This window comes from Acyrthosiphon pisum, chromosome A1, assembly GCF_005508785.2.
Source record: "Acyrthosiphon pisum isolate AL4f chromosome A1, pea_aphid_22Mar2018_4r6ur, whole genome shotgun sequence".
Taxonomy (NCBI): Eukaryota; Metazoa; Arthropoda; class Insecta; order Hemiptera; family Aphididae; genus Acyrthosiphon; species Acyrthosiphon pisum.
In genome coordinates, this window is record NC_042494.1 from 67,328,538 (window position 1) to 67,341,336 (window position 12,799).

The 12,799-nt window shown below is 30.7% G+C and overlaps 1 protein-coding gene across 1 annotated transcript; it reads left to right on the top strand.

The window, feature by feature from the left end:
• Nucleotides 1-4,161: 4,161 nt before the first annotated feature.
• Nucleotides 4,162-8,198, top strand: LOC100575341. Its single transcript, XM_003244204.4, has 5 exons — nt 4,162-4,343; nt 6,913-7,028; nt 7,106-7,224; nt 7,315-7,486; nt 7,723-8,198. The coding sequence occupies exons 2-5, from the start codon at nt 6,926-6,928 to the stop codon at nt 7,833-7,835; spliced, it is 507 nt and encodes a 168-aa protein (XP_003244252.1). The 5' UTR covers nt 4,162-4,343; nt 6,913-6,925; the 3' UTR covers nt 7,836-8,198.
• The last annotated feature ends 4,601 nt before the right edge of the window (nt 8,199-12,799 follow it).

The window sequence follows — 12,799 nt, forward strand, 5'->3', positions numbered from 1 at the left end:
CAAACGTTATAATAACGTTATATTTGACATAAAACGATAGAAAATTGTAAACGTTATCATAACGGAAAGCGATAATCAAAAATAATAAAATACCGCAAAACAAAACATAACGATTAACAAAATCTATATAATATATATAAGAATCTAACTTGATTTTGGAGACGAAAGTAACCGGTTTGTTTGTTTGTTTATTTATTATTATTATTATTATTATTAACTACTTATTTATTTGTTTGCACTTGAATTTTTCCATTTGAAATATATATTATTCATTGAACAAATAATTTATTGTTACATTTTTTCTACCTTATATCTATTCTATAATAAAAAGAATAAAATTTACCACTCCAATGGTTGAATTCAAAATGTAGGATATATAATTTTCAGAAATTAGCAATAACAATAACTACAATATGTAATTATATTATCTATATTATTTGTAGGTATAGCCAAAAAATAGTCATATGTTTTTAAATTAAATTATAAAAAAAAAGTCTTCGCAAGGAATGTCAGGCAGCTAGTATATTATATATTATTATATAAAACATATCGCAAAACGTAATTTATAGAATATCATTGAACGAAAAATAATGCAAAACGATAAACGCAAAACTTGGATTACGTTTTAATTCCGAATAACGATAAACGCAAAAGTTTAATAACGTTTTAATTTTAAATAACGATAAATGCAACAATTGTGTAATATTTTAATTTTAAATAACGTAAAACTGAATTTTTTTCAAATGCAAGCCCTGAACAAAGGTCTAAAACAAATATATTAAACTCGAACAATTATTAAATATTTGTATATAATGATTTGAGGGAAGTTGCCACGAATGATGGTCGTGACCTACCCTTACCTACATCTACCGGATAAACAACGCGTAACCATCATGTCTTCAAGCCACGACCATTCAACCTTATCACGGCGATAAACGTATACACGTCGACTTTAATGCCCCGACAAACTTGTCATTTGTAAGGAGTTGTGGTTAGGCAATTATGTCGTCCCTTGCGGTCACTGCTCATATTTGTGTGTCTAGTAAATTATCATTAAGGGGGGATGATGCTCCACAAACACCATCCGCATCATACATATTATAATTACATACGTCGGTGGACATGTAATTTAATCATAAGATCAAAATATTCAAAACCAATTTACGGACGTGAAATAGCTATACGCATGACAAAAATCTAATCATAGGCACTTTCAAAGATTCGATTTAAAAATTTTTTAAGATGTTCGAATGCATTATCAAGATTATTATTATTATATCGGTGTGAGCACTTTTTCAATTTCAAGCAATTTCTTGACACTAATAAATACTTCAAGTTTAATCAATTTTTCCAATTTTTATACTAAATATATTAAACGTTTTGAATATATTATTATTATAATTTCAGTCATACATAATAAATTTTTTTTCGAAATCAAAAATCTTTTACTTTTTTAAACGAAATACTAAGTACCTTAATTTTTGTCAAGTTGTTTCGATCAAAAATTATTATGGTTTGAAGAACCTTAGAATGTTATAAGGGGCTGTGATAATATTTGATAACTGCAGATAAACTATACAGGCGATAGAGGTAGGGGTGAACATGTCTACCACCTTTGCGTAACCACTCTCCCCGTCCACCAGGGTCAGTTTATTGGACCCGACGCAGTTACTCGCTCAGGGTAATCATTTGGCGTTTACATTTGTCTCGATCAGTTGTCTGTAGTAGGCGGCAGCAGAAGACCGAGGAGCTATAACCACCAGTTTTAACAGAAAAACCACAGCCGACGTCCATACTCCCATCATAGTGAGTATATATATGTTTATATCATAGTGAGTATATATATGTTTATATCATATATATATTTATATATTTACCAGCCTGTTGTTTATTATTGTGTATAATATAATGTATTCAACACCACTAATTGCGCAAACCCGTAGTCCACGCGTTACGATACGTTTCGCTTCCGTTTAAATGTTTTCCCCATCCGCCAATCGTCGTACGCGCGCGCGCGGTTCGATGGCGGCCATTTTAAGCACTTAGCCGGTTTCTCGTGGTGCCAGAGTTTACTATACCCATGCAAATAATATGTTACACTTTGAAGATAGGACGAGAATGAAAAAAAAAACGCATGACAATATCTGTTATCGTAAAGACGTCATAATTTATCACGATTAACAATTAAAACAAATTGTAGACCTCCACCGCATACCTACCTATTATACGCATATAAAATAATCGTATAATATATTATTATATGCAATTACACTTCTACATCGGAAATCCCGGGATGACTTTCTTAGCACCACCACTAGAATTTTTATCATAATTCGCACTTCCCCTCGCACTATGCGTCAACAATAATGTGTCATCCGTTCATTCTGTAGAAAATATTTTGTCACGGTGGTGGCCATTTTCTGACAGCTAGTCTAATATTGTCGTGTGACTGCAATAACCATACCCGTATCGCTGCAACTCTTTTGTGCACATTCAAAATTTTTTACCTGAAAATGGACGACCCGCTTACGCACTACGAAATCAGTCGTTTACCTAATAACTAATAATACTCGTTTGCGCACAACGACACATTCACACACATGTATATCGTCACAGACTGCAGTACCAATTATCAAATATGCAATATTATCAATATTATCTTATAATCATTTTGGTTTTTCCGTACCTAACTAATTTTAGTAGAGTTTCAGTATAGTTATGGTTAAGTACAGTAAAGTACTAGTGTTTTGACAACGTTACCTCTTTAATTTGGACGTATAGACATATCTAATATTTTTGAAACTCGGCGAAGAAAACGATGTCTTAATATCGATAATCATACATTTAGTGAATATTGTGTTGATATTATATTCAAATTTTAGATTGTATATATATTGACTATACTGTAACAATATTATGACGATTTATATAACACACACACACACATTTTTAATCACGCCTATTTGTAGCAGACAGTCCTCAACTTGTTGAAGTCAGAAGGAAAATGTATGCGCAAACGAGTTCTGATACTAGAGATTTTCGTCACGGGTAGCCAAAATATATGCGAGTAATCGAGTTGTGCTTTTTTGCGCAAACGAGTGGTAGCCATCTGTATTGTATTGTATATATACACAGGTATATTTAAAGTTACAATAAAAAAAACAATTTTACTCAATTTATCATGATAACATTTCTATGGTCATGTACGCGTTTGCACATGTCAATAACTCAATAAAAATATAATATTCATTATACGAATTTTACAACAATCTAAACTTATAGTTTTGACAAAATAAAAGTTAGTAACGGCAGTAGCAAGGCCTCTTAAACGTATATGAATGGACACCTCCTAAACACTGCTGCCAGGGACGATTATCTCAGTGCTGCCACACAGGCCACTGCAATTTCGGGCAAATGTAAACTGGGCCCGCGGTTACCTTTTTTGTTGTAATCTCGGCCCGGAAATTTTAGGTAGTAAAATAGGTCGGTTGTAAACTTGGCCCAATAATGTAGACCAATAAAATATAATAAGCACGACATAATTTAATCTGCAAATACATTTTACTTATATTTTTTAATCCCGAAATATATTACTTAAATTTATACACAATTTTACATTATTATAACGAATTTAAAACTATGAATAATAATAATATAAAAATGAAAATAACTTTTGAAGGATAGCGAAATTCACGCCTCCTCATGGTGTCCTCTGGGTAATGCCAAATGGTACTCAAAAATATTATATGCATATTTTTATTCGGGCTGAGTTAACACTGAAATCATTTTTACCTGTAAAAACACCGGGCCGAGCTTACACCTAAATAATTTTTACCCGAAAAAAAACATGGGCCGAGTTTACAATAGACTTTTTGAAAATTATTTTTCCTCGAGCCGAGTTTACAATCGCCCGCAATTTCTTATCGTAAATTCGTAACGTGAACCATAGCTCCTAAAACTGATGCGTCGTTTATAGTTAAAATACTCTCTATACTCCATGCATAGACATATTAATAATATTTAATAATATGGCTATGACTCCGTGCCACGAGAGAGCTCCTACGGCGGTCGACCGAAACTCGTTTTTCTCGAGCGTCCCCCCTCCGACTCCACAGTCGCTATCGCATACGTCTTGACGCGTATGGCGGCACTATGCGTTTTAACGTGGTGCGGCGGTGGAAATTTGGTATCGCAACGTCGGAGTGACTGATCATTCGAGTACGCGCGCTGTGGCACGGAGTATAGATATAAATTCGTAGCAGTGGCGGCCATATTTCAGCGTACAATCTTGTTCATTGGAGGCTCTAGCTGTATTTCTAGACACGGTGCACCTATACATATAGGTATATTATTTTTATTCTGATAAATTTGTCTTGTATCAGCAGCGAAGGACGCACCCCTTCCCCCACCCACACACGACAATCCACAATCCAAGCATGACATCTCGACTCGCGTACGACAACCTAATTGCTGCCACTGAATTTCTTATCAGAACATGCGCTTCTCGAAGTTTTTTCCATTATCATGTTCAGTAGGGCACATTATTATTCGAAATAAACACATAATAATAATAATAATAATATTAATAATATATAAATATCGTTTTTTTACTTGTACTGATAAATAAGTCTTATTTTCTATAGCACTCAAGGACAACCCGAGTCCGAACTATATAGCGCCACTACGGGAATTTTTTTTTATCGCAACGCTGCGCACTTTCCTTAACGTTGGTTCATTGTTATCGGCGTTTCGGGTGTCTCGCCGACACGATGACGTGTATGACAAACAGGTTGCTGGCGTGCGACAGCCATTTTCAAACGCATATTCGATCGGTTTAATTTAGACTCGCGGCGCAAACTATAGTAATGTGTATATACATATTATACATGTTATAACTTTTTTTTAAGTCCGTTAATTTGTACGTTAACGGTTTTAGTAGGTACCTATTTTTATTGGGAATTTTATTGATCGTATTTTTTAAAACAGTTAAAAAAAATATATTAAAATTGAATGAAAATCGACTAAGTTAGAACTAATTATTATTTTGAATTTCTAAGAATAATAGTTATGTTACCTATGTGGCTATGTCCATATACAGTTTATGTGTCACCTAAGACATAGTTTAATACAGAGTCGGATATAATCTCGGTGGACCGCATAAACTTTGGGCTGGGCATGTGAGTATGGGTGAAAATAAATGCACGTTTAAAATATGATTAGTCACCTATATAACAATTTTAGACGTAATTTTGGGCCAGTGAATATGTAAATGGACCGATACATTTAGCACATACCAATCCGGCCCTGGTTTAACTTGACATTGTCTTATGCGACACATAAATTGACTATGCATACGGCATTCAGGCGTGGATCTATAACTAAAATTTGGGGGGGGGGGGGGGGTCATTTTTTCGAAAGGACAAAAAGATAATATAATAGGTACACAATTAAAAAATAATCAAAGTAAATTATTAACAGGCCATATTTACTCGCTAACAAGTAACAATACTCGTATCGTCAATCAGTTTATAATCACTGTTAATATTCTCAGAAGTAAGAAGTTTGCCTGTTTGCCGGCAATTATGATTTTATGAACAAGACGTGTTAATGTAGTTTTAGTAGATATAGATAATAATATTATATAATTCGTGTGATAAAAAATCTTCCTGAAATTTATGCATATTATATTATTTTTTCAATAAACACAAAACACTTAATCTTTATGTTTGGGTGGGGGTTATTATGACCCCCATGACTCCTCCCCCTGGAACCACGCCTGACGGAATTAGCGAAATACGATTCACATGCTTTAAACAGAATTTAAATATTACATAACTATTATTCTTAGAAATTCAAAATAATAATTAGCTCTAATTTGGTCGATTTTCATTAAATTTTAATATTTTTTTTTAACTGTTTTCAAAAATATAATCAACAAAACGGCCATCTTGGAAATCTAAAAACTGAATTGCCTAAAAAAATGTTTGGTAATTTTTGAAAAAAAAAATTGAAAATTATACTATTCAATCAACATTTTCTTACTTAATAGGTACTTAAAAAAAAACCAAATTTAAATACAGTAGAACTTCCATATAACGGTCACCGAAGGGACTGTAAATAATGACCGCTATTTAGAGGTACCCGTCCTACAGAGGTAGAATAACACTAGGACAGTGTTCGGAACGTTCACTAAAAAAATGAACTCGTTCACGTTCAGTCTTTAAAAAAGGAACTCGTTCACGTTCACGTTCTTTCAAAAAATGAACGCGTTCATTGGGTAGTTCATTTATTTTTTTTATGAATTATTTACCTGCTGTAAAGGCTCAGTCAAACAGAGGGTGACTTTTTGTCCAGCAATCAAAAAATGAATCCGGACTTTTTGTACCCGGACTTTTCGTCCACCATAGTTTATGGGTACGCGGACCGCAACGGGCGAGCGGTTTTTGTATTATTTTACAGTGTCCGCTCAGGCAGCCGCTTTCTGTTTGACCGAGTCTTTAATATAAAAGCCAATAAACATATACAACTCAAGCCAAAAATAAAAATATTATTTAGACTTATATATAATATAATTAATTAATATATTTTATAAATATATTTATTAAAGGGTAAATAAATTGAACGTCTTAAAAATCGATCAAGTTCGTTAAAAATATAAACGTCGTTCACGTTCACGTTCTATTTTAATAAAATGAGTGATATTCACGTGCGTTCATGAACGACGTTCTTTCCTAATACTGCACTAGGATACACTCGATTGGACCAAAAAATTGACCGTTACATAGAGGTGACCGTTAACGGAAGTTTTACTGTATATTGATTTTCCATGGAGATATTAAGGGTGATACCTACGGGAATTTTTTGGACATACTGTAGGTATATCCGTTTTTATAATTGTTTTTTTTTTTTTAGAATAAAGATAAAAATGTCTGACCATCAAGGACATAGAAAAGAGATTAAAGATCAAGGAACATTGTCCAGGGATTCTAAAAGAATGAAAAGGAGAACCTACAGGAAAGTTGTGAGATGTACGTATACCTATTATCAGTTATTAATTATTTTTGTGCTTTCAATTTTGATTAATTGTTATATTATTTTTTGTTAGTATTCGAGCTGGGCTTATTGAAGTTAAAAAAGATGACCGTAGAGGAAATTGATAATAATGCCGTTTTACTATTTACGGAAGTAACTAAATGCCGGTTATGTAGCCAATTTCTAGTCATGGTGATTTTTATATTTTGTTATTCTATTATTAGGTCCATACGATGAATGTTGCAAAATAATAATAATGTGTATTTGAATGTATTTTATAAGACCGCAAGGAATTCATGCTGCGAACCATGTCTCATCAAATGGATGAACGAGGATGACCCCGATGACGAGATTATTAAGTGTAGAATGTGCAATACACCAATCAAAGCTGTGCTGAGCGGCAGAGAACTTAAATTATTTTACGAACTAGTTGAATTCAATGATAAAAAAATAAGTAAGGAAGTTGTGATATCTATAAATAAATTAGTTTATTTCATTAGTGATTTAGACAAAACCTCTATGAGGGTCAAATTTAGTGTCATAGTAGTGGTTAAAAATAATATTTTAACGTTATAACATGTGTGTAGAATGTTGTGTTTTTAAAGTGTTTAAATCTTAATAATATATACATACTTAACTAAGTTGTTTAATTCTGTTTAATGATGTTTTCACTTTTTATTTTAAAAATAGGCTCAAACGGACACTTCGGTTATCCCGTATTAGGCAAAGTAGTGATGTACCAGTTATTCGTGGACTTGGAAAGAAACCTGGACTTTGCAGATGAAAGAATCCAAAAACCATGAATTAACGTAGAAAAAAGTTGACGACATTTTGTAGCAGTTGTCCATCAAAACCATGTGTGCTCCAATGTTTCCAACATTATCAACAACGATAAATTACATATATAATACATAGTAACAAATAACAATAATTAATTTAATGTATAATGATAATAAAATTTATAAAAATAACTTTTTTTCACATATTTTAAAGTAATAATAAATCTTTCATAAGTTTGAATATTTTAATCATTTTTTTTTCTTCAAAACCATCTACTTTCTGTTGTCTACGCCAATGTAAAAACTATATTTGTCTATCCCCAAGCCGTATTAAAATAAAGTCCATTTAAGATAATGTAGAGTTTTGTAACCGGCGACCCAAGCAGCTCCTGAAAAATAATTCGGTTTAGGTCGCCGGCCACCCAATTGGCTTCACAATAAATCAAATCATTTGGATCGCCGGCGGCCATGTGGCAATCAACGTGTTAACCTAATATGAAAACTATTCAAAAGTTTAAAAGAAAGATCGTATCATATAGTAATACAATATTTTAAGAAGCTATCACATACCTAAATATTGATGAAGATTAAAATGTGTTCACAATAATGTTAGATGTTATATGAATGTATATGCATCCTGAACCCTTAGAGTATTAGACCATAATATTACTTATAATTTATAAAGTAGTATAATAATTTTAAAATGTTTAAAAATATTATTTATAAGTTATAAATAATATTTTAAAACACTTTTTACTAAGCAACTACTGAAGTTTTTACCTTGTATTTATAGTTTATTATCATTTTTAGTATAAAAAAAATGTAGTTTACACCTATAAGTACCTATACAAATTATTTTATTTTTTCTTGTTTAATAGGATAACTAATAAGACTCATTAAAGTTCACATAAAATACCAGGAATACTGAACAAAATGCATGGCCATTGAAAATATATCATAGGCTATACAGTGCAATATAGGGTGAATTGGCCCCAGAATACCGGCCACTTATAGTGGAACAATTAAAATCACTCTTACTGCAACCCTTCTCACTTCAAAACATTATCAATTACTAGAAACTTTTTTTTGTATTTAGTTTGGTAATAATTATTTACTATTAACAAAAAAATAAGAAAGTAAAATAATTACCCAATAACACTATAGCAAAATAATTATGTAATATTATATTATACATAGTTATAAATTATTTAAAGAAAGGTACTAAAATAATTGTCACTACAACCAAGGTCGTAACAAATGATATTTTATTATTTTAAGCGTTATCTAATATTACAAAATAATAATAAACATAGGCGAAACTACGAGTCAGGCCAGTCAGGCCATGGCCTGACCTAATACTGACTAAAAATGTGTATATATTATATATTATTTTAATAATTATTTAGGCATTATAAATAATATATTTATACCTACGTGAAAACGTACATTGTTAACATTTTTTTAATTAAATTGTATACACTACACAATGAACATAATAGTACAATTTATTTTAACATTGATTATGGAAATATGGAGTCATATTGTCATAATATAGTCTATTCTATGTACTTGAATAATCGGTTTAATCAGTTATTGTTTAGTTCAGACATTTGACGTTTATTTTTATATTATAGCAAGTAATAGTTAATTTTACGTAACAAGTCGCCAGTCGGTAATGTTTGTTACGTGGTGAAAATACAACCGAAAATATAATCGTAGAAAATTTATTATTGTCGATTAAACGTACTTTAATATTTTCATATTATTTCTTTAATATAAATTCATATTTTTATCATAGACCGGCGACAGCGATTGTTCGTAAGATTCTTACGTTTAACATTAGAAAATCATGGAAACCGGAGACGTAATTATTAATTAGAATATTTTTTTTTTATAGTTAGAGGATAAGTCAAATATTTTAATTATTATTAAAAATATAATACAATACATGTACAATTAATACAATGTATTAATTATTTTTATTATACACATTAGTACATCCCCAAACAATTTATTTATTATTAACCCCCGTTAGTCGCATCGCTGTGTAAAAGACCGGACATTTATAATTTTTCAAATTACTCATTGTAAATAATTTACATTATTTCGTGTACTTTATTACCTTCAATGTCCAAGTCAAGCTATCATTTTATGCTATTTAAAACAATTATCTATTGTTTGTTGAATTTATAGGTATTTTTAAAGTCACAAACCTGTCAAAAAGACCTTGTGTGACTAAGCTCGGAATTAATTTTGTTCAATATTATTTTCGTCAGTGATTATTTTTTTTGATACAAAAAAAAAACATCATAATTATATATTAATACCATCATCGTTTATTTTTATACATGTATTAATTATTATAATATTTTATTTATTATTAAATAATTATATTGTAAAGAAATATTCATTATATAATATATATATACATTTAACAAAATTACTACCTATGTAAAGTTGCTAATAGAAGTTTTTTTTTATATTTTTCATTTGGCCTGCCCTAATAAAAGTGTCTAGTTTCGCCTATGATAATAAATACTGTTAGTTCTCACGAATGGCTATAAAATATCTAATATTTTTTAACTATGACTAAAATTAAAAAAATATGTCAAATTAAAGACGTCTAGTGATAATTTGAACTAGACAAAGTTTACATATTGAAGTCACCTGAGCCACATAGCCTATTAGTCTGTTGTTTTTTAATTTTAATATTAGGGAAACTTGAACTTTTATCAATTTTGAAGGTAAAAACATTATTATATAGAAACCCTTCAAAAGGATTTTTTTTTTGACATTTTAAATTGTAAGCAATTAAGGAATATTTTAAAATTTTAAAAACTTTTAATTTACATAGTCTAAAATTCTCAAAACTTGTTTTAAGAAATATTAAAAATGTCCGCGTGGGCCTAAATAATAATAATTATTCCGACATTTAAATTTTATATGACGTTTTAAATAGCTCTAATATTAAATTCAACAAAGTAAAACAGATTATTCTGGTTTTCTGAACGTAAAATGTGATTTAGTTAGATAAACACAACACTTCATGCGAGTTCTTAAGGGGTTGTGGATAGACAATTTTAATCACATATTAATGCCAAGCTGTAAGAACAATCATTTAAAACAAATTAAAGTATCAATACTCAATAGTGAAATGGTCCCTTTAACATGATTTAGTGGCACATGATTGGACAATTAAATTCCATCAGGTCCATCGGTATATGATTGACAAAAGATTAGTACATTTTGGTTGAAATAGTTGTCTGTTTGCAATCCTCTTATAAGAGGACGCAATATCTTTATATGTTGTCTCCGTATTATTAATGCATAAGTGCATAACATAGCAAATAGTACATTCTGACGGAAGAATGAATTATTCAGAATTTGCTATGTCATATGCGGTTAAGTGTTTGTAAGACGGAGAAAAGGCTGCGGGTATTAGTAATTTATTATACTATATATATCAGTGGAGTATTTTGTGAGGGGGTGTCCTCCATGTCTGGACACCACCTGACTTAAAAAAAAAAGGTCCTAATATATTGAACATTGGTATTATCATTTATTTTATAGTATATTAGTATACTATTTTTATTTTATTATAAAATAAATGGTATTTTTATGTAAAACGGCAAAACTGAAATTAATTTTATTAGATTCGACAACATAGAGACTTATCTACAATTTATCAGGGATATCCAGAAATTATTTGAATTTCACCGGGTCATTACGATAATAAAAATACTCGCAGGGTGCAGCAAAAATACAAGGCCGCAACGAAAATATTGTGAACGTATTGAGTATATTTTAGTCTAGTTTACAGTTTATCAGTTTAGAGAATTATACATTTCATTATTAATAATACCTAGTGTTTGAAGTATGAAATATTTCACTATATGGTGAAATATCTCACAAAAACGTGAAACATTGAAATTTTTTTTAACACAAATAAAAACACAATTTATTTATTTTTTAACACAATGTTTAGTATTCTAAATTCTAATGTGAGAATTCAGTAGGTATACAATATACATGTTTACTATTGTATACCTACTTGTATCATTTAAACATTAAAATATTTAAAAATGTTGAATACCATTTTAAATGTATAATACCAAAGGTTAAGTATACATTTAGGTACCATACAATTATGAAGTTGATTCATGAGTTATGCCATTTATATGTAAATATAAAATTTATTTAAAAATAAAACAAAATTTATTAAAATACTGAAATATTTCACACATTTAAAATATTTCTTTTTTTTAAATTTCATGAAATTTTCAAACACTAAATTAATTCTATTTATCAATGATTATACTATTGTACTATTATGGTATTAATTGTCAATTTGTCATTATTTTTTTCGTTGTTTTTGTTCGAACATATTTGTCATGTTCTCGAGAGTCATGTGGCCGCCTCGAACATTTCATGGTCGCCAACCATGGACCGAGACCCGAAAGCCGGAGTGCCGTGGATTTTTTAATAATAATAATAAGGGGAACGGGGATACATTTGGACCAGTAATAGGAAGGGCAAAATTATAATTAGGATATGCATTTTTTAACCATTAAAATAATAATGAGAGTAATAATAATAATAATGCATTTTACCAATAAATATAAAATAGTACTCACACCACACGGTTCCGACGGAGCGGTTTACCGGCGGGATAAAAATAATAATGTACCATATTTTTTAATAACAATAATAAGACACTAAAAGTACCGTCCATGGTGAGAATAATAATAATGTACCAAAAAAACGTTACCAGTGAATAATGTATGTCCTGTGCCGCCATTCGGCGCACCAGCAAAAACGTTTGCCACTCGCTTATGGTACCGGTAGCTGAGACGGGAAAAAATGCAGTTCTGGCTTTTGCTGGTGTCGGCCAGTACTTTGCGATCTTGGGTGGCACGGAACAGGCGACAGGTGACGGAGGGGGTCACATATGCGCAGATAACATGAGTGGCCGATACTCTAGGTATATT

Excerpts from the sequence above, each read along its gene's own strand:
- LOC100575341 (XM_003244204.4), top strand. The coding sequence starts at position 6,926 with ATGTCTGACCATCAAGGACATAGAAAAGAGATTAAAGATCAAGGAACA. Across the intron at positions 7,029-7,105 it reads CTACAGGAAAGTTGTGAGAT|TATTCGAGCTGGGCTTATTG; the intron begins GTACGTATACCT and ends ATTTTTTGTTAG. Across the intron at positions 7,487-7,722 it reads ATTCAATGATAAAAAAATAA|GCTCAAACGGACACTTCGGT; the intron begins GTAAGGAAGTTG and ends TTTTAAAAATAG.